The sequence below is a fragment of the Piliocolobus tephrosceles genome, chromosome 16 (assembly GCF_002776525.5).
Source record: "Piliocolobus tephrosceles isolate RC106 chromosome 16, ASM277652v3, whole genome shotgun sequence".
Classification (NCBI taxonomy): Eukaryota; Metazoa; Chordata; class Mammalia; order Primates; family Cercopithecidae; genus Piliocolobus; species Piliocolobus tephrosceles.
Window position 1 is genome coordinate 54,163,114 of NC_045449.1, and position 25,554 is coordinate 54,188,667.

Consider the following 25,554-nt stretch of genomic DNA (forward strand, 5'->3'; position numbering starts at 1 on the left):
TTTGTGTGGCAAAAGGCTTAGATGCTGCTTAGTACTCTCTCATTCTTCATCATGTAAAGAAGTGTTTTTTTGAAGGATCAACACCTGACTGAGCCCTGCCTTTTTCATGGAAATGTTTTCACCTGAGTTGCTGCTTATGGTACTAAGAATTAGTTAACTAATACTTATTTAACCTCGGAACAATGTTTATCATAATCCGATTGGCAGATAGTCATTTTACTTAGGCTCTTTCTTTGTAGCATCAGGACTAGCAGATCTCAGCAAAGAGTATGCTGGGAGCAATTTCTTTTTTCCCAAATAGGTTATCACTCTGCTTTTTTTGCTTTCCGTCAAGGGGCATGTTTGGGCACTGTGGACATTAAGGCTGGTGGCCACACATTAGTAAGGTGGAGGTCCCCTCTTGGGATGAGCACCACTTTTATTTTTAACGCTGCATCCCCATTTCATGCTGCTGGCAGCATTTCTCTTCAGATGAATCCCTTGCAATTTATCACATTAATACATTCGGAGCTGTTTTTCATCATAAAGCTTCCTTACGAGCATTACCACTAATTAATACACAAAATGGACCGGCACAACTTAATAATTTGGTAATGTTTTTCAATGTTTTCTTAAAGATGGTGCTTTACAAGTCAAGACCCGAACTTGCCTGGGTCATGACCTCTTTGCAGTGTTTGGAGTCTTGTTAAACAAGAAGAAAAGCAAAACATAAATTAGCGTCTCCATTATAAGTTGCTGTACATTTCCCAATCTTTCAGCACTTTGAAGAGCATAGTCACTGTTAATGTAAGAACATCTCATGAGGAAACTGGCAGTGATTTTAAAAGTCCGGCTTTCTGGAATGAGTAAGAAGCTTCTTCCTCAGTGCCACTCTTCTAGGGCCAGCATTGTCCTTTGTGAGAGAGGAGCAAGATGAGGAAGTTTGCATTATGGACTATGGGACATTAAAAAGCTAAGGAAAAAGAGAAGTAACAGTTACCTTTAATCATACTGAGGTATCGGCATGTGTGGCCTTTGGCATCTGTTAGTCTTTAGGACTGTGTTCCCAAGTTTGCAATTGGAATTTAGTGTTAAAAAAATAAGTATAAAAGCGCCACTTTTTGCTATAGTAAAAACGTATGTCTTTACTCGATTGCAATTACTGCAACACCCCAACTTTTGTTGTTATTTTGCCCTTGGACTTACGTATTTCTGTTCCTCTGTCTTAGAATGTCCTTCCCCTTCATCTTCCTAATCAACCTACTAATTCCTTAAGACTCAACTCATGTATCATCTCCTCCAGAAAAAGCTTTCTCTGCCACGTGTTTCTTCCCTCTACCTGACATCCTTGTGCATAATACCTCCACCTTTCCATATTGTATTATAATTATCTCTTTTGTATCTTTCTGTGAAAGGTCTGTTGCATATTCATCTAGGAACTTGGTAAATGTCTGATAATAAGCATTTGATTTTTGCCTACTTGGTTCCTCAAATGATAATAATGATTACCCTTTAATCTGAATACTCACAGGTGTACTTCTATCTCATATTCTTTGCACAGTCATCTGTTAAGCTAATGGCTAATTGTACCAGAGGGTCTCAGCTTTGTTCCTTTGATCTGCATTGGCTTGTGGTGGTACATTGCCCATTCTTGGCACAGCAGGTGGATAAAAACAATGAGTAACATTGAGAAAGGCTGACGTGTCTTATTGACAGTAGTGGTATAATGTTTACCAAACCCAAATTGAAATTGTTTTGGTTTCTTAAAATCTTTTCCCGATAGCACATTTATTTTAATGTTCTGAATTTCTAAGATCTGTGTATAAGTTCAATGATTAGTCTTTACTGAAGAATTATCTATGGACTAAGTGTATATTATAAATCTAGTGATATAGGTTTAAAACTTATTCCTCTTCCATTTTCCAAGTAAACTTTTTTAGTAATGTGTTTTTCTTTGTAAAGAGAGGCAGTATATGATTTGGGTCTGGATCCAGTTTCCAGTCTTGGCTCCATCATGTATTGGTTATTTACCTTGAACACAAATGACTTATATCTGTGAGACTCAATAGCTTCGTCAGTAAAATGGGGATAGTACTAGTACTGCATTTTCATGAGTATAATGAACATTAATTGAGAGACTGATCTGGAGAGGTGCCATACTGCAAAAGAGGATTAAGCGGAGTTCTCCCTATTAAATGGCGAGATACCCAGAAATATTACCCTGTTGACTCCAGTATGCTGGCAACGAGGCTTTATACTTTATAGTCTTTGGGAAGGAGACTGGAAGATTATTCTCTGGGAAGAATGTACACATACTGACCTTTGAGGGATCCCCAGTAGTCAGCCAAGTCTTACCTAATCATCCTACAGTGAAGCTCCTGGACACAGAATTTCCAGTCATAGTTTAGCTCTTTTTTTTTTTTTTGAGACAGAGTCTCACTCTGTCGCCCAAGCTGGAGTGCAGTGGCACGATCTCGGCTCACTGGGTTCATGCCATTCTGCTGCCTCAGCCTCTCGAGTAGCTGGGACTATAGGCGCCTGCCACCATGCCTGGCTAATTTTTTTTGTATTTTTAGTAGAGACGGGGTTTCACCCTGTTAGCCAGGACGGTCTCCATCTCCTGACCTTGTGATCTGCCCGCCTCGGCCTCCCAAAGTGCTGGGATTACAGGTGTGAGCCACCACGCCCGGCCCATAGTTTAGCTCTTAAATATGAATAGCTATCCAGCAATCACCAGACACTTTGAGGAAAGCCTCCTGTAAACAAATTGGAAAAAGGGGCAAGTCATAGGAAACAGACAAAACAAAGAACAGAAGAAAATATCATTTTTGCATTCTATAATATTCACAGGTTTGTTTTTTGAGATGGAGTCTCACTTTGTCACCCAGGCAGGAGTGCAGTGGTGCCATCTCGGCTCACTCCAGCCTCAGCCTCCTGGGCTCAAGCAATCTTCTCACCTCAGGCTCCCAAGTAGCTGGGACTACAGGCATTTGCCACCACACCTGGCTAATTTTGGTATTTTTGTCAAGACGAGGTTTCACCATATTACCCATACAGGTCTGAAACTCCTGGGCTCAAGCGATCTGTCCATCTGGGCCTCCCAAAGTGCTGGGATTACAGGTGTGAGCCACTGGCCTCAGAGATCTAAAACAAGATATTGTATTTTAATTGCACAGGATGCAATTTAAAAAGAAAACATTCAGAAAACAAGAAGAGCTCTTAGAACTGAAAAATAAGTTAGTTTAAAGGTTGGAAGACAAAGTTGATACTAACCTGAAAAGTATTAGAAAGAGAAAGAAATAAAAACTAAGAGTAAAAAAATAAGAAAATTAGAAGATTAGTCCTAGAGGATCAATATCCAACTAAGAGGTTCCCAGTGGGTGATACAGAGAAAATGAATGGGAGGAAGTCTCCAGGAGACATATTTCCTAGAATTAAATGATTGGAATTTCCAGTTTAGAAAGAAGGTATCCAGTGCCAACAAAATGAGTATAGAAAGAACCACCTTAGGATATGCAGTTTTCAAATTGCAGAACATAGGGATGAAGAAAAGATTCTGAAAGTTTTGTATTAAAAAGGTTAGAAACAAAAGATCAAAGATCAGATAGCATTTGTCTTTTAGCCTTCAGTGCCTTCAAAATTGCAAGAAAAAAATTATTTCTAACCTTTTTATTTATTTATTTTTTGAGATAGTTTCGTTCTTGTTGCCCAGGCTGAAGTGCAGTGGTGTGATCTCGGCTCACTGCAACCTCTGATTCTTGAGTTCAAGCATTCTCCTACCTCAGGCTCCCAAGTAGCTGGGATTACAGGACAGCTAATTTTGTATTTTTAGTAGAGATGGGGTTTCACCATGTTGGTCAGGCTGGTCTCAAACTCCTGACCTCAGGTGATCACCTGCCGCGGCCTCCCACAGCATTGGAATCACAGGCATGAGCCAGCGCACCCAGCTTCTAACCTTATTTTTTACTGCTAGACAAACTATTAAGACAAAGGATATAATATGAAGGCTAGAATAAAGGTATTTCCAGACATGCAAGGTCTTTAAAATTTTACCGGCTGGGCGCAGTGGTTCAAGCCTGTAATCCCAGCACTTTGGGAGGCCGAGACTTGCGGATCATGAGGTCAGGAGATCGAGACCATCCTGGCTAACCCAGTGAAACCCCGTCTCTACTAAAAAATACAAAAAACTAGCAGGGCGAGGTGGCAGGTGCCTGTAGTCCCAGCTACTCGGGAGGCTGAGGCAGGAGAATGGTGTAAACCCGGGAGGCGGAGCTTGCAGTGAGCTGAGATCCGGCCACTGCACTCCAGCCTGGGCCGCAGAGCGAGACTCCGTCTCAAAAAAAAATAAAAAATTTACCTCCCTTTCACTCTTTCTCAGGAAGCTTTTGGGTATATGCAGCACAGACAAGGGGCTAGATGAGGAAAAGGAAGGCTAGGATACAGGGAATCTAACAGAGGAGAGAGGAACGCTCCAGAACTTCAGCAGTGCCCCAGGCCTAGAGAGTCACCACTTCAGATTGAACTGTGAACACAGAGGACTCCTGGAGGGGAATTTCTTCAAGAACACAACTTTAAACTATGTAATGTGTTTGAATATACTGAAAGGAGACTTGTGATTGTGTTTAGAGACAAACTTGTGGTAAGCACCTGGTAAACTAAGCGAAGGGGAAAAAGGCAATTAACTCCAGTAAAACAAAATGTTGTCCAAGAAAGGAAAATTTAATAGTACTCTGCGTGGCCTAACTGTAAACCACATTTGTATAAACATAATAAATACTGAATATAGATTTAACTAAAGACTGAAATAACTATATTGGAAGGACGTAAAAAGGGGCATGTGGTGGGGGAGGGAGGTAGTGCAAAATTAATAACAAATCCTCATCTTCTATGGTAGGAATTTAAAGCTGAAAACAGGCCGGGCACGGTGGCTCACGCCTGTAATCCCAGCACTTTGGGAGGCCGAGGTGGGCAGATCATGAGGTCAGGAGGTGGAGACCATCCTGGCTAACATGGTGAAACCCCATCTCTACTAAAAAAAAATACAAAAAATTAGCTGGGCGTGGTGGCGGGCGCCTGTGGTCCCAGCTACTCGGGAGGCTGAGGCGAGAGAATGGCGTGAACCCGGGAGGCGGAGCTTGCAGTGAGCCAAGATCGCACCACTGCACTCCAGCCTGGGCAGCAGAGCGAGACTCCATCTCAAAAAAAAAAAAAAAAACATAAAGCTGAAAACAGAAATCTAAAACTAGTAATGTAACCTTATTATTTAAAGATAAGGAAGTAAATATAAGAAGAAAAGCTAAGAGAATTGAAAATGGTTGCCTTTGAAGAAAGGGAACTGAGAATGGTAGCAAAAGCCTGGCATAGTTTTTAAACTTTTTTTTTAAATATTTCAGGGTTAAAAGTAAAAATGAAAAATATTAAATGTGACAATTATGGAAAGCACTTTAGCCCATGCCTTTTACAGTTCAGTGTTGCATAAATGTAAACTATTATTACCCTGCTCCTTCTAAAAAGTGTACTAAAGCCTTGTAAAGCCAGCGCCACATACTTTTTATTCATTTCATCTTTTTTCCCCATTTCCCACCATACGTGTGCCATGTTGGCTCTAAGGAAGGAATTACATACATACATGTCAGTATCTTTCCATTTGGTTTGTGTATCTACCTGATTTACTAATCCATTGTTTTATTGATGTGAATGAGAAGGAGCTGTTCACATGTTGCCACTTTCTGAATCATGTTGGTACCTTTTTCAGGATTTTCAGGAAAATCCTGAATTGTTTTCTTCTCTTTTGCCAGTCATTTGCATTTGTAAGATTAAATCAATGGCTTTTGCAAATTGTGTTCAAGCTTACTCTAGTTTCCTAATTAGTCTTATGTACATTTTAACACATTTTCTCCCTATGATCAGGGCCGCAAGCTTCTTATCATTGGGACCACTAGCCGCAAAGATGTCCTTCAGGAGATGGAAATGCTTAATGCTTTCAGCACCACCATCCACGTGCCCAACATTGCCACAGGAGAGCAGCTGTTGGAAGCTTTGGAGGTGAAAATGAGTCAATGGATTGCACACTGTTTTTAAGAAAGGAATTGAGGCTGAAATAAGTGGTACCACATTATACCTGGTGTTTCGTTTTTATGCTAATCCAGAACATGGGGCCCGGGGATATTACAGGTTGTGTATCCCTTATCCAAAATGCCTGGGACTAGGCCAGGCACGGTGGCTCATGCCTGTAATCCCAGCACTTTGGGAGGCCAGGGCAGGTGGATCACTTGAGGTCAGAAGTTCGAGACTAGCCTGGCCAACATGGTGAAACCCTATCTCTACTAAAAATACAAAAATAAGCCGGGCATGGTGGCGGGCGCCTGTAGTCCCAGCTACTCAGGAGGCTGAAGCAGGAGAATTGCTTGAACCTGGGAGGCGGAGCTTGCAGTGAGCCAAGACTGTGCCACTGCACTCCAGTCTGGGCGAGAGAGCAAGGCCGTCTAACAACAAAAAACGCCTAGGACCAGAAGTGTTTCAGATTTCAGATTGTTTCAGATTTCAGATTTTTTCAGATTTTGGAATACTGCATTATATTTAGGTTGAGCATCTCTAATCTGGAAATCTGAAATGCTTCAGTGAGTATTTCCTTTGAATGTCATGTTGGCACTCAAAAAGTTTCCGATTTTGGAGCATTTTAGATTTCAGATTTTTGGATTAGGGATACTCAACCTGTACCTCCAGTTGTTTTCAGGAATTAGAGGAGAAAGATGAGTATACATGACAGTGAATTAATTTCCCATTCCTCAATGTAGGCAGCTACAAACTGCCAGGAATTAATTGCTCTGTATCCAGCATGAGTGATGCATATAGATTACTTGGACCAGAAACTTGAATGGGTGGCAGTGTGGGGGTAAGGTAATCACTGTATAGAAAAATTAACCATTCATAATGGCTTTTAGCACATTTCCTTGCATTTAATAAATTGGAACGATGATTAAAGCCTTAGAAATGTCAAAAACTACAGAAGTAAAAGGAACTTTATTAACAAGTTTAGAAATAGAAATGTTTTCTTAATTTTTTGAAAATGACAGTCATTTTTAAAGAATGTTCTTCATTTAACTTTTAATATCAATATTCACAAGTGACTTGGTGAGCTCTATTGGAAAATGTTACCTACTGAGTTGTTCAGCAGTGGTAGAGTCAGTAAAGCTTCTTAAAGTCCTCAAAGCCCCCAACAAAATAGAAACGTATCTATATGATAAATGTTTCAGGTTACCCATGTAGGCAGGTTTTGTGCAGGAACTAGGTAAGACAATTAAAGGTAGTGTGCTTTGACACATACAGATTGTTCCTAGAAAAGAATGTTAAAATTTTTAATTTATATTTATTATGGATTGGAGCTATTTTTTTCCCAGCAAATATAAGTCATATGGAGGTCCATAAGAAAATGGGGTTTAGGATACCAGTTTTCACGTTCCTGATTGCACCTAATGGGTTTAGGAAGGTCAGACTGGATTTTAAAGTAGAAGACAATTCTATCAACTTGAACAGTTAGGTAATTCTTATCACTCTTCTTTTAAAGGTAAATAGAATTAACCAGTGTTGATGTGTTCACTGTAAAAGTGCTTTGATTATTGTTTATTGTTTTTGTAGCTTTTGGGCAACTTCAAGGATAAGGAACGCACCACAATTTCTCAGCAAGTCAAAGGGAAGAAGGTCTGGATAGGAATCAAGAAGTTACTCATGTTGATCGAGATGTCCCTACAGGTAAGGGACTTCCTTCTCCATATGACTCAGACAGAACAAAGCTTCAGGACACACCAAGAGGGTCCAGTATTTCCTTTGCCAAGGGTTTTAATTAAAGTTTTGATTTTCTTATATTATTTCCAAACTTAATTTGGTAGCCTGCTTCTGCGATTGACCACTTATCAATACTTTTCAACTTCTTAAAATTCAAAAATGGAAGGAAAGATTGTAAAGTTAGTTTTAATTTAGGGAGCCACTAGATCTTAGAACTAGAAAAGACTTCAGAGAGCAGTTGTTCTGCTGCCCCCTCATTTTGGAGATGAGGATACTGTGTGTGCCACAGGCTGTCAGTGAATTATCCAAGATCACTTCGCCAGGTTATTGATATTGATGGAGAAAGGATGGTGTTGCACCTCAAGTCAGTAGGCGACCGCACATACACCAAATGGTGTCTGGGAGACTGTTTTAAGGGACAAGTTAATTATGTTGTGCAGTCTAGGCCTGGGATCTGTATATTTGTCCCTGGCTGGGCTCCTAGAAATTTCATGCAAACTACTATAGAGTTGAAGCATCCAGAATCATGAAGAAAACTAAGCCCCAGGCTGCTGCCTGCACAAAGACAGATGAAACTTCTTTGGGACTTTCTCATATCTCCTGGCAACTTACCTTTCCTCTTTTTAGAACTCCACCCTTCCATATTCCCATCCTGTGTCTTCTTGTCCTTATCTGACATACTAGTTAGCTGATAAATATCTCCCTATCAAGCCCTATGAATTCAGAGACCTTGGCTCTTACTGTTGAGTCCAAAGCCCCTGGAACAGAGCCAACACATATGAAGGTGCTTAGTAAACTTTTATTACTATTATTATTATTATTATTATTATTATTATTATTATTCTGAGACAGTGTCTCGCTCTGTCTCCCAGCCTGGAATGCAGTGCCATGATCACGGCTTACTGCAGTTTTGACCTCCCAGGCTCAAGCAATCCTCCTATCTCAGCCTCCCAAGCTGGGACTACCAGCATGTGCTACCATACTCAACTAATTTTTGTATTTTTTTGTAGAGACGTGGTTCACTATGTTGCCCATGCTGGTGTTGAACTCCTGAGCTCAAGTGATCCATCTGCCTCAGCCTCCCAGAGTGCTGGGATTACAGGCATGCACCACCATGCCTGGCCCTCAGTAACTTCTTTTTTTTTTTTTTTTCTTTTGAGACAGTCTCGTTCTGTTACCCAGGCTTGAGTGCAGTGGCATGATCTCGGCTCACTGCAACTTCCACCTCCCGGGTTCAAGGGATTCTCCTGCCTCAGCCTCCTGAGTAGCTGGGATTACAGGCGCCCATCATCACGCCCAGCTAATTTTTTGTATTTTTAGTAGAGATGGGCTTCACCATGTTGGCCAAGCTGGTCTTGATCTCCTGACCTCAGGTGATCTGCCCACCTCGGCTTCCCAAAGTGCTGGGATTACAGGCGTGAGCCACTGCACCCGGTCAGTAAACTTTTGTTGGATGAATAACTATAAATTCATTCTGGTCCTAGGTGGACAGAGTGACTGTATTCTAGGCATCATGTGTTACTTACTGATGGTCCTGCCATTCTGCTAGTATGGGCAGTGAGTGGCAGAGGTGAAGTTTCTGTTTCAGTTACATCTGAAATAGGCTCTTAGACCAATAACACATTGGAAACATGAAGTGAATGCTTTTTAATCTTTTCTGGTAAATTTATCTGAAAATAAAATTTTTGTGGCTTTCAGAAATCTAATCTACTAAGCTTTCAGATGGACTATTTTTAAGTCAATTAATTTATTTTCCATTATGAACCATAAATTAAAGTTACAGACTAACCACTTTGTTTAGACTTATTCTTGGTAAAGGTGCAAATACAGGTGTATTGGCTCTTTCCTTGAAAAAAAGATAAATCTGTCAGATTGTCAGCTCTTTTTTTTTTTTTTAAGTTTCAGTTTAATTTTTTTTTCAATAATTGCATAGAAGAAACTATGTGGATTTTTTTCCCCAGCCCTCATCCCTTTCCCTTCCTTTGATGCCTGCAGGTCAGTGATCAAGTTAATGCTTCTTATGCATGTGGGGTAGAGAGTGAGAGTGGGGCACTCAGGCCTAATCTGCAGCGACTGACATTTCATAGGCCTCTGAGTTTGAACCCCTTCATGTCAAATGGATTTCGTGCAGCTGAGTGAATTCTCTTTAGATCTGCCTTAGAGAGGCTGAGCCTAAGTGAAGAGGCATGTAGTTTTGCAGAATATAAGTCATGTTACCTCTCTGTTCACTACACGCGATTCTGTTAAAACTTGCACAGAGCTGAGGATCTGCTCTGACTGGATGTCACCTGAGGGAATAAAGTCATTTATCTAGATTACTTTTTTCCTCCCTTTCTCCTGACTTTTAATTCCATAGCTACAGGCAAGTCAGTAAGTTGTTGCTCATATATATTAAATATATTTAATGGGCAAAGAACTGCAAGTACCAACTACAACTGTGCTTCAGCCAGTTCCTTTTTTTTTTTTTTTTTAAGAACTTGACAATTGATTCATATGTAATTCTATTCCCAAAGAGGAAAAATGTTTCTTTTGTTAGCTATTCACACTTTTTCTTAGTCCTTTGTAGTCTGACCTCTTACCTTTGATACATTTGAAACTTCTGTTCAGTGTTTTTCTGAGATAGAAGAAATCTTAAAAAAAAAAAAAAAAAAAAAAGGAAAAAAAAATCCGTGGTTGGAGGGGGAGTCCAATTGCACATCTACCCACAGCTGCACTGAGCATTTGAAAGTTATTCCTGGAGGGCAGGGAGTTCCCTCTTGGGAAACAGACTCCTGCTCTGAAACATATTTTAAAAGTTAGGTGTGTTTCTTACAATGAAAATTCATCTTCAGGAATTAAAGATGTTTTTAATGATTGTTTTCTGTATAACTTCGTATCTCCTGTGGGCCTACGAGAATAAAGTATATTAACAAGTTAGTATAAATATGAATAGAAAATGAAAACCAGTACAGATAGTTAGTAATAACCACCTGAACCAAGCACCCGAAACAAAAGTTGCACCATTTTTTCTTAGACTCATGACAGGAGACCCAGATTCATCTAGAGATTATTTCAGGAATCAGCAGTACTCTTCATTTTTTTAGTTTTAGCACAACTTTGTTACTACAAAGAAGAAACTATATGACGGATACTGAAGCTAAGAAAAGCTATATTGTTGATTATGTAGAGTTAATAAGCTATTTTTTAGTTGTTGAATTAACCTCAACTTGGTATCTTCTACTTTGCTGCGACTTTAGTAGACTTTTATACCTTCAACAGATGAATTGGGTGTCATTTGAACCCTGATGAATGGCCCTGTCCAGTCTCACAGTGATGCTTCACAGGTACCAGCACAGGGCACGCCTGGCCCAAGTGCTTATGATAGCCAGTGGACTTGGGTCTTTTGGAACCCAGTGTACGTGGTTCTGGAAAACCCCATTCACTTCCTCCAAATGATGTGATCTGCTTTGTGTGAGAATGCTGGTCAAGGAGCAGGTAACACATTCAGTGACCTAGTGGAGCATTGATGAAGTGTGAAACCGAACATTGCCTTGGCATGAAGCAAGTGCAGAGTTGTTAGAAGGTACCATTAACCCATCTTCATTTCTTCTGATGTATTTAGATGGATCCTGAATACCGTGTGAGAAAATTCTTGGCCCTCTTAAGAGAAGAAGGAGCGTAAGTACACACAACATTTAATGGCCATCAACCAAACTTACCACCCTGTTAAATCCCTGTGCCTATTGTAAGAGTTGCTTTCCTAGATAAGTTTGTTTCCATTTATTTGAATTCTTCGCTGTGTTGTAGGTCCGAGAGACCAAGCAAGGAAGTTGGTTGTACTGTTGGTTTGCTCTCCCTGTCCTGCTTCGCAAAACTTCCTTGTCACAATGCAGGAAAAACTTAATGGTACATATCTATCGGAACCTGCTTTTACATGCATGGAGATGTGACCATTTTCTTTTGTGAAGTGCTCATCTAATAGCAAATGCATAGTGGGAAATGTAGGATAACCATTAAGAAGCTTTTAGTGACTTTTTTTTTTTTTTGATAGTTTTTTACAGACCCTCATCTGGTTTTTTGTGTTTTGGTATTTCTTTTGCAGTAGCCCCCTTGATTTTGATTGAAAATGAACTATTTGAAACCCACAGTGACCAAGGGAAGTGACCAAGGTGAAGATGGCCTGGGATCTTCACTGTCTTACTCAAGATACTGGACTAAGTGGAACGTTCTCTACCTTCAACACGTGCTCACTCTGCATGATTAGTGCAATAAAACCCCCTTCCTTATGCGTACTGAGATAGCTTAGTGTCTTGTGGAAGGTGTAAATTTGGTTTAGAATGCTGCGCTTACCTTCCCATGCAGGCTCAAGTGATTCCTTCTTGCTCGGTCCCTCTGTGTGGGAACCATCCAGTACTTGTGGACACTACACGTTTCAGGCTCTCTGCTAGCACATCACCCCTGAAAACTCTCAGTCAGTGTAATGAATGTTGCATGATAACAATTAGCCGATTAGAAGGCAGACTTTCTACATCCAAACCTGGCTTAGTAAATCGAGGCATGGGCCAGAGATTCTCTGACAGCTGTCCTGAGCTAACACTAAAGGTCACTGGGTATTTGGTTAAAGGTCTCCCACAAGACTGGTTATTCTCTTTGCCTGAAGAAACAAGGCATTGAATGTCTAAAATGCTGTTCTCAATCATTGTCAGAGATGTTTTCAAGTTGCAGTCAGAAGATCTTTCTTAATAGAAAGTCAGATGACTACCGTGTTGGTTGTGACTTCCCCTTAGTATAACTAATTTGCTCTGTGGTAAGAGATATGCTAATTATTACCACTTAGTAGATGTTGTTAAAAACATGTGAAAGACAGGTATGGAAAAAGCATACACCCCCAAACAGAAAGGAGTTATTAAAGTAATTTACAAACCTCTTGGCACTAATTAGTGTCCAACTCCAAGTGGGTCAATTCCTCAGTATAATATTAAGGCTTATTAGTATCACTGCTTTTTCCTTAGCTTAATGACTTACTTAGAATTTATCCTTTATTTTAATTCATCTGTACTATCTAGTGTCTACATAAAACACTATTCTCCAGAAAAATCAATCGTTTTCTAGTCCTCTCCCTCAGTGCTTTATTGTCCACTCCAATACATTGAACACATTTCCTTTGCCCTCCACACACTTCTTCCAAAAGGAAGCACCCATTGAGTCCTTTTGAGGGCGACCTGTCTTATCACTGACTGACTTAGCAGGAATTTAATTAGGTCATATTTGGTGATGAGACTCATGGAGCGTGCCTCTCTCTCCCCATTGCTGCTTAAAATGCAAGGACAAGCGATTAGAAGCCATCCTAAGGTGCTTACACCACATGCCACCCATGAGGCTTGTGGCCACAGTGGCACTTGGGTGTGGCTCTTCTGTCATTTGTCCCCATGTGAGAAAGCAAATCATCTCCAAATCTTGCTATTTATATACTTTACTTGGAGACTTGTATGTTATATCTTCTTTGTTTTGGGTTTTCTTCCCTAGCTTATTTTGTGGCTTTTAAAGAAGTGGATTGTATTGTGAGCTCCTGTGATTCCTGGTGGTCAGTATCCTGGATTCCTCTAAGATCTTGCCTCTTGCCTCCTCATGAAAGCAGCACACATTGTGTTAACTTATGTCTCTTGTTAAATGAGCTTAATGTCTTTGTGTTTTGTCCAAAACTATATTGAAAAATATACATATTGTTTAATGCAAATGAAGGAATGCAATAAAGAGTAAATATACTTGAAAATGTTCTGTAGACCAGTGTTTCATATAGAACCACATGGACAGCTGACAGGAATGGAGGAAGAAGGAGGGGGGCTCAGGAAAGAAACCTCTCCTTGTTTTGTTACAAGTAGCATAATGTGAGGGATGATTTTTATTTTAAAAATCTCTTAATTATTTAGAAAGTATAGTTACTTTCCTTAGTATATTATATACTATATGGTATATTATATTATACCAGCTACTCAGGAGACTGAGGCAGGAGAATCACTTGAACCTGGAGGCAGAACCAGAGTAGCTGGGATTACAGGCATGTGCCACCACACCCAGCTGTTTTTTGCATTTTTAGTAGAGATAGGTTTTCACCATGTTGGCCAGACTGGTCTTGAACTCCTGACTTCAAGTGATCCGCCCGCCTCAGCCTCCCTGTTCTTGGATTACAGGCATGAGCCACCGTGCCGGGCATTTTTTTTTTTTTTAGTAAGATAAGTATAAAGCATAAAGATGGTTATATATTAACTTTTTCTGATACTGTAGGTTGCAGTGAGCCGAGATCATGCCACTTGCACTCAGCCTGGGTAACAGAGCAATACTTTGTCTCAGAAAAAAGAAAAAACTCAGGTACCTAAGCCACAAACAAGGTTAGTAATAAGAGTTGTCGCTCAATTAGAGCTACTCCTTTCTGTGAAATGTACAAACCAAGGAACTTAAAGGCTCTCAGTAAGATTGCTTCACATGGTTCATTTTTGTATCCGCCATAGTTTTTTACATTTTTCTGAGCTATTAGATCTCTTAGCCTCCTAAACCCTGATCCTTAGCATTGGCTCAGGTTAGGACAGGAGGCAGCTCAGAAAATCCACAAGGCCCTGTGGGGAAGAGGCCAGCTTCAAGAACTTCCACAACGGGAGTTCCTGGGAGGAGGACCCTGAGGCCGACCTGGTCCCTGCATAGCCTTGAGAAGGCGGGTTCTTGAAGCTGCCCAAATATTCTTCAAAGCCAGTGCTGTAGAGCAGAGCGTATGAGATTACAGAATGGCCTGTGAAGAAGCAAAGGAGACTCCAGCTAGCTGCTGCCTTAGGTTTCTTCATCTATGGGCAAATTGTTAACTGGCTATTTTTTTGTCAGAAGATGTTTTTGAGATCAAAACCTCAAAAGAGGAGGTTATTTTATCCTTTCTAAATTTGTACATCTTCACTGGGACATTTTTTTTTTCAATGTCACACAGAAAAATTGCATAATTGTGGCTAAAGTCGGAAATGTGTTTTTACTTTAAGGCTGTCTTTTCATATCCTAAAAATTGCAGCCTCCCCTTTAAAAGTTTCAGCAACAAGTCACAAAATCATGGAGTAGAGTGAAGTGTGTACAAGAATCAAATCCTGATCAACAGACTTGTTGAAACAGTGAGTCAGCTATAAACAACCACTCCAGCCCAAACACAGAAGGTGAAAGCAGGATTTCATTTTCCTTGCCTGACAACTTGGTCCATAGCCTCTTTAAAGAAGTGACTGGGGGCAGCCGGGCGTGGTGTCTCACACCTGTAATCCCAGCGCTTTGGGAGGCCGAGGCAGGCAGATCACCTGAGGTCAGGAGTTCGATGCCAGCCTGACCAACATGGTGAAACCCCATCTCTATTAAAAATACACAATTAGCCGGGCGTGGTGGCTCATGCCTGTAATCTCAGCTACTTGGGAGGCTGAGGCAGGAGAATTGCTTGAACCTGGGAGGTAGAGGTTGCAGTGAGCCAAGATCATACCACTGCACTCCAGCTTGGGCATCTGTCTAAGTGACTGGGGAAGGGTGTGTATGAGAGTTCAAGAAAGCATGTAAATTGCAGAATTTATTGCAAAGCAATCTAGAGTTTCTCATCAGCTGGCAAGCCGTACTGAGACTGGGTCCTGGAGATGAGCCCACAAGGGTGTGTGCTGGACGGGCACCATGGCATTAAGATGCAGCAGATAGTGCCTGTGATGGGCAAGCATCCCAAGTGGGTGAAGACAAAAGATCCAAGGAAGGATCATGTTTGAAATTTTCCCAGCATATACTCCACACAACTTCTGTCTTACTGTTTTGGGAGTAACAGTGGCAGTGTAGCAGCAATGCTTAGCTGCACTGACCTCACTCGCGTGTGCAGACCAGCCACACACACGAGAACATGTCCCTACGTCCAGAGCCACCACAGGAGACAGCATTAGATAACACCAAGAATCATCTCGCCATCATGTTTCCTTGCTTTTCTGCTTTTTCCCTACCTTCTTTCCTTCTACCTTTCTTTGTACTTCATTCCCTCATCCTTGAACTGTCTCACATGCTTTCCTTCCCTTCTTTCTTCATAAAGTAATATTGCTTTGAAAGATATCTTCTCATTATGTTGTCTCTTTCAGATTTTTAAACAACGTCCTCTTGTGTTTAGATGTTTATAAGCATTTATACATGGGGGAAACTACAGGTTCAAGCACAGCTATAAACTGTATTCTCCTTAACCATCAAATAAGATTGGGCGGGGCGTGGTGGCTCACCCAGTAATCCCAACACTTTGGGAGGCTGAGGTGGGAGGACCCCCTGAACCCAGGAGTTTGAGACCAGTGGGCAACACAGCAAGACCCCATCTCTACAAAAGATTTGAATTACCGTGGTGGAGTGCGCCTGAGTCCTAGTTACTTGGGAGGCCGAGGAGGATCATTTAAGCCCAGGGGGTCAAGGCATGTTAAGTCATGATCATGCCACTGTACTCCTGAGTGACATAGACACTTGTCTCTTAAAAAATTAAAAACTGCCGGGCGCGGTGGCTCAAGCCTGTAATCCCAGCACTTTGGGAGGCCGAGACGGGCGGATCACGAGGTCAGGAGATCGAGACCATCCTGGCTAACACGGTGAAACCCCGTCTCTACTAAAAAATACAAAAACTAGCCGGGCGAGGTGGCGGGCGCCTGTATTCCCATACTCGGGAGGCTGAGGCAGGAGAATGGCGTGAACCCGGGAGGCGGAGCTTGCAGTGAGCTGAGATCCGGCCACAGTACTCCATCCCGGTTGACAGAGTGAGACTCTGCCTCAAAAAAAAAAAAAAAAAAAAAATTAAAAACTATGATTAATTATAGGATTACAAATGGTCTTCATTAGTATGAATATGGGCCATGTAAATATTTGGCAATCTTAATTGATTGAAAAAGGACTGGCCAGATGGGGTGGCTCATGCCTGTAATCCCAACAGTTTGAGAGGCCGAGGTGGGAGGATCACTTGAGGCTAGGAGTTCAAGACCAGCCTGAGCAACATAGCAAGACCTCATCTCTAAAAAAAAATTTTTTTAATTAGCTGGGCATGGTGACACATGACCTATGGTCCCAGCTACATGGGAGCTTGAGGTAGGAGGTCACTTGAGCCCAGGAAGTTGAGGCTGCAGTGAGCCATGATCACACCACTGCATTCCAGTCTGGGCAACAGAGCAAGATCCTATCTCAAAAAAAAAAAAAACAAAGGAAAAAGTACCCAGAATGCTGGGATAGGTAAGTTCAGGTTGAGCATCCCTAATCTAAAAATCCAAAATCTGAAGTGCTCTAAAATCTAAAACTTTTCAGCACCGACAGGATGCCACAAGTGAAAAATTCCACACCTGACCTTGTGTGACAGCAATCAAAATTCAAAATGCAGTCAAAACTGTTTCATGCACAAAATTATTAAAAATATTTTATAAAATTACCTTCAGGCTATGTGTGTAAGGTGCCTATGAAACAAACTAATTTCGTGTCTAGACTTGGGTCCCATCCTCAAGATACCTCATTGTATATATGCAAATCTTCCAAAGTCTGAAACATTTCTGGTCCCAAGCATTTCAGAAAAGGTGTAGTCAACCTTCATTAGCTTTATGCAAAAGTAAAATAAAAAGTCAAAATGAAATAAGAATGACCAGACTGGGGCCGGGCGCGGTGGCTCAAGCCTGTAATCCCAGCACTTTGGGAGGCCGAGATGGGCGGATCACGAGGTCAGGAGATCGAGACCATCCTGGCTAATACTGTGAAACCCTATCTCTACTAAAAAATACCAAAAAAAACTAGCCGGGCGAGGTGGCGGGCGCCTGTAATCCCAGCTACTCCGGAGGCTGAGGCAGGAGAATGGCGTAAACCCGGGAGGCGGAGTTTGCAGTGAGCTGAGATCCGGCCACTGCACTCCAGCCCGGGGACAGAGCGAGACTCCGTCTCAAAAAAAAAAAAAAAAAATGACCAGACCGTAAGATGTAGAGGAGATCTGTATCCTGTACGCGTCCAATTCGTTGTACAGCTGAAGCGTAACAGTTTTTGTGGGTTCAGCTTTTCAGGGGCTGAAGACACATCATGGGCAAAACAATGCATGAACATCTGGTGGCTATCCCTAACCTCAGGTCAGAGGTCTGAATGCAGCGCAGAGCAGCCCGCCTCCACCATAGGTGGCTCATAGCTTTATTTTCCTGTTTTTTTTTTTTTTTTTTTTTTTGAGATGGAGTCTCGCCTTGTTGCCCAGGCTGGAGTACAGTGGTGCGATCTCAGCTCATTGCAACCTCCGCCTCCCAGGTTCAAGTGATTCTCCTGCTTCAGCCTCCCGAGTAGCTGGGATATAGGCATGCACCACCACGCCCAGCTGCTAATTTTTGTATTTTTAGTAAAAACGGGCTTTCACCATGTTGGCCAGGCTGGTCTCGAACTCCTGACCTCAAGTGATCCCCCCCCGCCCCCGCCAACCTCGGCCTCCCAAAGTGCTGGGATTACAGGCATGAGCCACCCCACCCAGCCTGTTCTCATTATTTCTCTTTGTAGTGAGGTAAGATTTGTTCCTAATTGAGTAGATCGGGAGAAAGAGAAAGAAAAAACATTTTTGTCATTCTCTGAAATAATGTGCCGAATAAACCAAAGGTGACATTTTATGGGTAGGTCTGAAAACTAAAGGAGTGTCTGTTGTCATAAAACCAACTTGTGGTATCTCATTGTTGAGAAGGCATAACCTGTGAGCTTCCACTGGGTCCTGTGAAGCGGCAGTCTGAGAAGGTGCCCGTCCCCAGAGCATGCCCACTGGCAGGCCCTTTCTACCTAAACCCAAACCCAACTTCAAATGACACTTGCTCCAGACAGCCCCCAGCCCAGGGCACACCCTTTCTTCTTGTCGACCAACCTACCTCTTCTACGGCTTAGCTCTCACAGTGGAGCGAGCAGGGGACAGACCATTTTCAGTCAAGTTTCATTTTCAATAGAGAAAATCCTATTTTCCCATTAAATGGAGTTGAAAACATGGTGAGGAGGGGATTAAGGCAGTGGCCACCCCTGCGGTCTGCTGGCCTTGGGCCACATCTTTTAGGAGTGCCTGTGACATTAATTTGTACATGGAAAATACTTGAGTCTGTGAAATGAATTAGTACCCACATTGTTGTTTTCTAAAACTGGAAATTCATTGTTAGAAGTTAACTTAAGAATGTCCTATGGTATATCAGACCCACTGTCTGTGACATGTCTGACGATCTTGCTTAGAGAAAAGAGGAAATGACCTTCACTTGGTCATTTAATTAGCTGAGGCCATTATGTTCAGAATCTCATATCCTTGACCTCCTGAGCATTAATCTGGAAACTCCACACAGGGTACAATGTATCCATTTTAGGTTTGTTTACCTTCTCTTTAATGACTTAACAGAAAAAAACTGCATGATGAAATATATTTTCTCCAAATATATATATATTTATATAATATATAATCTTAGTTAACTCAAAGGTATATACATTGTATAATAAATAATATTTATAAAAAGAGACTTTTTGAATATAAAATCAAAAAGATCAACAACTTCTACAACTTTTTACAAAACTTTGGATACAGCAGGTTGGTAGGAAATTTCGGTTGGATACTATTACCTGACTACGGCGAGAATCATTACAATGGACTCATGTACTATTATTAAATAATTACTTGTCAGCTACTTGAATACGCCCCAGAAACATGACTTTATCACTTTTAATATAGAATACATAGATATGAAAAGATTGTTTTGAAAATTCGTATCCATTCTGCTGAAGTATTCTCACATAAAGCAAGCATTATCCAGTTGACATGATTTAAAACTTTTCAGTCTAAGGTGAGATGGGGAGGGGCATTTCAGACTCGGCGGAGGTGGGGAGATGTGTATCTTTAGCAGGGCTTGTGGCCAGCAGATTTAGGAGTGAAGGCGGGCTCCTGGACGGCCGCCTTGGCAGGCCCGCCTGCACCAGCTGGGAGATCGCTGCCCCGGTATTTTAGGTCAGGCTCAGGTAGACCCCAGAGAGAAGGGGGAGAAAGAAAAACCTTTGTTCTGCTCATTCCCCTGCTGCATCTCTTCTTTCTGATTCTCCCTAAGACAGTTGTTGAACTGATTCGTACTGTGAAATCCATGTGCCTCCCTTTTGCTAGCTTTCTCTAGGACCCTTGGCTGGACCAGTATGCCCCAGGGAGAACTCAGCCATGAGCTGCTTCACCCGAGGGAGTACGTGACTGCTGGTTCCCCTTTGAACTTCTAATCCAGACCCTTGGGAACTGCATGGGTGGAAGCTATCTCAGCATGCAGGTGAGGGAGGAGCAGCTGGGGGAAAGAACTCTGTCCGTGTTTACTCACATTGGCCCCAGAGAGGAAAGGACACAGTAAGATGGGTCCGTACTGGAGACGAAACAAACGGATGGTTTTCATCCTTCCCATCTGCTAGTCACAAGGTTGGAATTTCAGGAATCGATTGCTACTCCCTCATGGATTCTTTGTCTAACTTATACTAAGGTGACCTGGAGTCCAGCTGCTCTGCCTGGAGTATTTGTACACAGAATCTGCAGGTGAGCAGGGCTGGGAAGGACTGAATGGCCCCTTCCGAAGATACTGCTTCTTTATTTAGGAAGCCATTTGAGCTGGAGAAGACTTGCCCCCTTACATAACCTATTTACAACGTCCACTACCACAAAAAAAAAAAAAAAAAAGAACTGCATTGACGGTGGAAACTGCAGAATGGTAGAAAAAGATTTTGAGATCTGACTGCCTCTCGTGCAGAACAGGGTTATAGAGAAAATGAGACAGAACAACACACAGCTGCTCTTCAAATGGCTGACCAGGCCACCCTGAGCTGCCAGTTCTTCCAAACTCCAAATCCTACTCTAACAACTGCTGCGGACCTCCCTACCACTTCATCCTAGCTAAACCTATGGCTTTTATCTGAATGAGAAATTAGCTCAAATTTGAATGGGAGTAGACCAAGAAAAGGAGACTGCAGGGGTGCACCCTACTTCCTGACTCCCACCTCACAGGCATCTTGGAATGTCACCAGAAGCAGCAGTTTGGAAACAGAACCTTGCCCATGCTGATATCTTGACTGCCAGGCCGAGAGCTCACATTAGCCCAGCCTATTCTGTTGGAGTCGAATTTTTTTTTCATTTTTATTTTCTTTAACATGTGCAAAGATAAGCCTCAGGTCTGTTCCTATCAGACCCTAGAGAACTAAAAAGAAAGCCCCCTTCTTTAAAAACCACACACCATCCAGAGTAGGGTGAGAAATGTAAGATGAGAGAGAGGGAGAGCCTCCCTGTCCACAGGCGAGTTGGGTCTGGGTCATTTACCACGCGTGCGGCTGGTGACAGTTCCTTGCTGTCTGACGCTGAGGGCTGCGCCCGGCTCTAGGTCCTGCTTCCCATGAGACTTCGCTGAATCTGCCCAGCCACACACTTCACCCCTTCCCAGCGCCCTTGGGGAAAATAAAGAGGAAGAATTAGAAACATAATTCCGTTCCCAGAGACCACCCATTGGGGTTCAAAGATCAAAGGCTGCTGATGAAGCTGAACATGTCCCTGATGCTCAGAGGTGATGAGGACTTGGGTGGCTTCTCCAAGCTGACCTCTGTGCTTTGGGCCTACTGTTGAGGGAGGTTGCATGATTCACAGGAGAAGCAGGGCTTTTGAGTTCACAGAATGGGATGGAAATTCTACCTCCCCCACCTCTAGCTGAGGGCCTTGGACAACAGGAAGCCCAGGAGCAGGTCACTCAGGATGGGAGAAACAATGCCCCGCCAAGGGCCCAGTCCCCAACTCCGAGTGAACTGCTGTGCTGGGCTCACGCCAGGCATGCACTGTGTTTTTGTACCGCACTAAATAGCTTGATAATGAGCTGTCCAAATGGGAGAAAGCCTACTTAATTATGAACAATTCCTTCCCATTGGAGCAGCAGTGTGCTCATTTTATTCATTTGCATAGTCATATCTCACAAAGGGTTTGAAGCATTCCCAGTCAACCCCCAGCTCTCTAGGGGCTGACGAGGCCACGGTAAGACTACTTTACAGAGGCAGAAACAGGCTCAGCCAGATTGAAGGGACACATCCAAGGTCTCTCAGCAAGGTAGTAACAGATCCAGGACGTGGGCACAGCCAGGCCACTTGACTCTTGCCGGAACCTTTCCAGCTCACCATGTTCACAACAGCAGAGTGACGAGGAATCAATCTGGCACTTGTAAGGCACCAAATCAATGGTTAGCCAGAGACACTGGGTAAAAGCTACAGAAAGCTACAGAAAAGGTGTTTTCCCCACAAAGGAAGGACACAAGCCATTTGACAGGGGTTCTTTCCTCGCCGTGTGGAAGGCCCGGGGCCTGCTCTGGGACTCGCTTCTCTCTCCTGCCTGCACTGCCAAGACTGTCGGGGAAGCCAAGAGAACAGCTAAAGACTCTGTCCCCTGCCATCCCCGCCAGTGCGTCCCGCAGGCTCCCGTCTTGCCTACAGCGTCGGCAGGGAGTAGCGGAGTCTCGGCCAAGCCTGAGCCCATTGCTCTAGAGCAGGGCGCTCGCCTGCAGAGGTGGCTCTGGGAGGTCAGCTCTGCTTGGCCCAGGAGCCTCTGTGGCTGGCTATCCTCTGAGCACCTGGGCCCCGGGCCAGGCCCTTCATGTGCCAGGTCTCCAGTCCACAGGACAACCCTACACAGAATACAGTTCTCATCCCCAGTTCACAAATGAAGAAGCCAGGGTTCAGTGAGGCAGTAGAGCTGGCCTGGGAGTGTTCATCAAAAGGGCACCATGTCGGAAGAGTGTCCTCCACTGGTCACAGAGTGAGGCCTCCCGAGCTTCCACAGAGAAGGCATTCAGGGTAGAAACCACTTGGACCACAGCATCTTGAAACCTTATTTATGTAGCATTTTACATAAGATTGAGGAAAAAAAAAAACATTCATTGTCCATTTCAGAAATGGGGAGAAAGAGGGCTGATGAAGAGTACTGATTCTGGCTGGGCGCGGTGGCTCACGCCTGTAATCCCAGCACTTTGGGCGGCCAAGACTGGTGGATCACTTGAGGTCAGGAGTTCAAGACTAGCCTGGCCAGCATGGCGAAACCCGTCTCTACTAAAAATACAAAAATTAGCCGATCATGGTGGTGGGCGCCTATAATAATCCCAGCTACTTGGGAGGCTGAGGCAGGAGAATCACTTGAACCCAGGTGGCGGAGGTCACAGTGAGCCGAGATCGCACACTTCACTCCAGCCTGGGCGACAAAGCGAAACTCAGTCTCCAAAAAAAAAAAAAAAAGTTCTGCTGGGCTGCCACTGTCACCACCACTGAACAGAGGAGGAAACTGGCACTCGCAGGCCAGACAGCTGAGCGGACGAGTGGAGCCACTGGACTCACCTTCGTCCTCTCCCACTCCCCACACTGCTTTTGTTCAGACACCAAGAAAGGCAGTGCCACCTGCTGCCTTTCCGAACTGTCCCCACCAGGACAGAACTTGAGCTGCACCGAGGGGCTTCCTAGATGGGCTGAGTGAGTCGCCCCTCAGCCAGAGCTCTTCTCCATGATGTCAGGTACCTCCCATATCTCAAGAGAGGCCCGTCCACTTCCCTCCCCTACTCCCTATGGCACAGACATGTGCCAGCAGCTCAGAGGTGCCCTGCGGAACTGCATCACCGAGGGGGGACTCTACCTTTTCACAGACTGCTGTCCCCCAGCACCACCCCAGCCAACAATGACCCAGCAGGGAAGTGCTTCCCAATTAACCAAGCCCTGTCCCCAGGGTCCTTTCATTTGTCCCTCACAGCACCTCTGGGGAGCACGACAGATGAGGAACCAGCTCTATGAGGAATTTCTTGCTTGGGTCACACGGTTGGCAAGTGGTAGGAGCTGGAGCACGGCAGGGCCTAATTCCAACACCCATGCTCATGCCTCGACACACTAGGCTCCTTCTCAGGGGAGAGAAAAGGAGGAGAGGGCACCCCAGCCTCAAAAACCTTCCACTCCTGGGGTCCAGGACTACTACTCATCCATGCTGACCTATCCCGGGGTGCTGTGAAACCCAGGGCCAGTGCATAGCGCCTCCCAGGCAGGCCACCTCTGGGAAGCTTGGGAACAAAATCCACCAGCCTTTGATCCTTTGATTACTCATCCCAGCCACTCTGAACTTGAATCCCTCCCGCTCCCCGTCATCATCCATAAACTTGGTGAGAGTGCTCCCCACTCCACCCAAGCTTCAGATCTGTCAGGATATGGGTTTATATGCCGCTTCCCGCCACCCACCTCCCTGAGGTCGGTAAGATTTATGCTTGTGCAAGAACTTGCCCTCTAAGTTCAAGGTGGATGCACACTGACTCTGCCTCAGGGGTAGAGGAGACATTTCGGCTCTCCGCTTGAGGTATTTAAACTGCCCCCACCCCCCAACACCCTCACCACTTTATAGTAAGAAAGCTGAGGCCCAGAAAAGTGAAAGAACAGAAAGTTACTGACAAAGTTAGGACCAGACATCAGGCCTCCCAGCTTCCAACCCCACAGCTCCACAGAATGCTCAAGAATGACAGCTAGTGGCTATGCAAAAATTTGATCTGGCTCATAACTTACTAACTTGTGTAAAAATGTTAATAAATTGCTGGTAGCTAATGTGCACACACTGGATTTTGTTTTTGTTGTTGTTGTGTTTTTTTGGTTTTTTTTTTTTTTTTTTTTTTTTTTTTTTTTTGGGCTCCCCCTGTCGCCCAGGCTGGAGTCCGGTGGTGCAATCTCAGTTCATTACAACCTCCGTCACCCAGGTTCAAGCACTCCTCCTGCCTCAGCCTCCCGAGTAGCTGGGATTACAGGCACCTGCCACGACGCCTGGCTAATTTTTGTATTTTTAGTAGAGACAGGGTTTCATCATATTGGCCAGGCCGGTCTCAAACTCCTGACCTCAGGTGATCCATCCACCTGAGCCTCCCAAAGTGCTAGGATTACAGGCGTGAGTCACTGCACCCAGCCAACACTGGGTTTTTATCTGTGCTTTGTGCAATCCACCAAGTCTCTGCCCAAGGACCATTCTCATGGAAGCTTGAAAAATCCTGGCTTCCTATTTTGACTGTGGGAACTTGTGTGTCTTGGATAGCTCAGCAACAGAAGGGGGTCGTCAAGAAGAAGAGATGAGCAAACAACCCCATTCCCTGCGCCCAGGCTCCCAGCCTCCCCCACCTTCCCGGAGCCCTACCTGGTGCCCTACTTGCAGGTGTGCACATCGTAGATGCGAATACACTCCTGGCAGCTGACATAGCAGCACCAGTGGAAGATGCAGTGGCATTTTTCCTTCCGCTTCTCCGTCCTCGTGTTGTGGCCACGGCCACAGCAGAGCAGATCACAGCCATCAATGCCATGGGAGGTGACATTGCAAGTCCGGTCCCTTGTGCCAAAAGAACCTGTCTCTGGGTTGGGCTCACAAAAGTTGGGGGAGTTCTCGTAGTAGACCAGGTCCCTCTCGGTGGGCGGCTTGAAGAGCGAGTACTTGGCCCGGAGGGTCTCCACCCAGCCTCGGGACTCACGGTGCTTCTCTACTACCATCTCTGAGGCGCTGTCATACTTGTCCTTGAGGAAGTCGCCAATGGCACGGAAGTCAGGCTGCGCCCACCAGCAGGTCTTCACCTCACAGCTGCCCGACAGCCCGTGACACTTGCATTTGAGGTGCATGTGGTCCAGGATAGTCTGGGGGAGAGGAGTGGCAGCTGGCCCCCAGACTGACCTCATGAGGGGGCACATCCGGGCCTTCCCTCTCTGCCCCTGCCCACCCCCTTCCCTCCAGCCTTCTCTACTCCTCTGTGCCAAGAAGAGAAC

General features: G+C 44.0%; 3 protein-coding genes across 11 annotated transcripts in view; 1 reads left to right on the forward strand and 2 right to left on the reverse strand.

Moving 5' to 3' along the window:
• LOC111525784 (leucine-rich repeat-containing protein 37A3-like) overlaps positions 1 to 25,554 on the reverse strand; it is a 510,962-nt gene that overhangs the window by 42,913 nt on the left and 442,495 nt on the right. The window lies entirely within an intron of this gene.
• Positions 5,224 to 13,525, forward strand: LOC113219786 (vesicle-fusing ATPase). Its single transcript, XM_031934376.1, has 5 exons — positions 5,224 to 6,024; positions 7,618 to 7,731; positions 11,366 to 11,421; positions 11,846 to 11,912; positions 13,270 to 13,525. Exons 1-4 carry the CDS (start codon positions 5,944 to 5,946, stop codon positions 11,865 to 11,867), a joined length of 273 nt encoding a protein of 90 aa, XP_031790236.1. The 5' UTR covers positions 5,224 to 5,943; the 3' UTR covers positions 11,868 to 11,912; positions 13,270 to 13,525.
• Positions 19,104 to 25,554, reverse strand: part of WNT3 (Wnt family member 3) — a 55,102-nt gene continuing 48,651 nt past the window's right edge. The window contains exons 4-5 of the mRNA XM_023195063.1: positions 24,938 to 25,425; positions 19,104 to 21,201 (exon numbers count right to left, since the gene is read on the reverse strand). Of these exons, the coding sequence (XP_023050831.1) occupies positions 24,946 to 25,425 (480 nt within the window). The 3' untranslated portion in view covers positions 19,104 to 21,201; positions 24,938 to 24,945. The remainder of the gene's footprint in view (positions 21,202 to 24,937; positions 25,426 to 25,554) is intronic.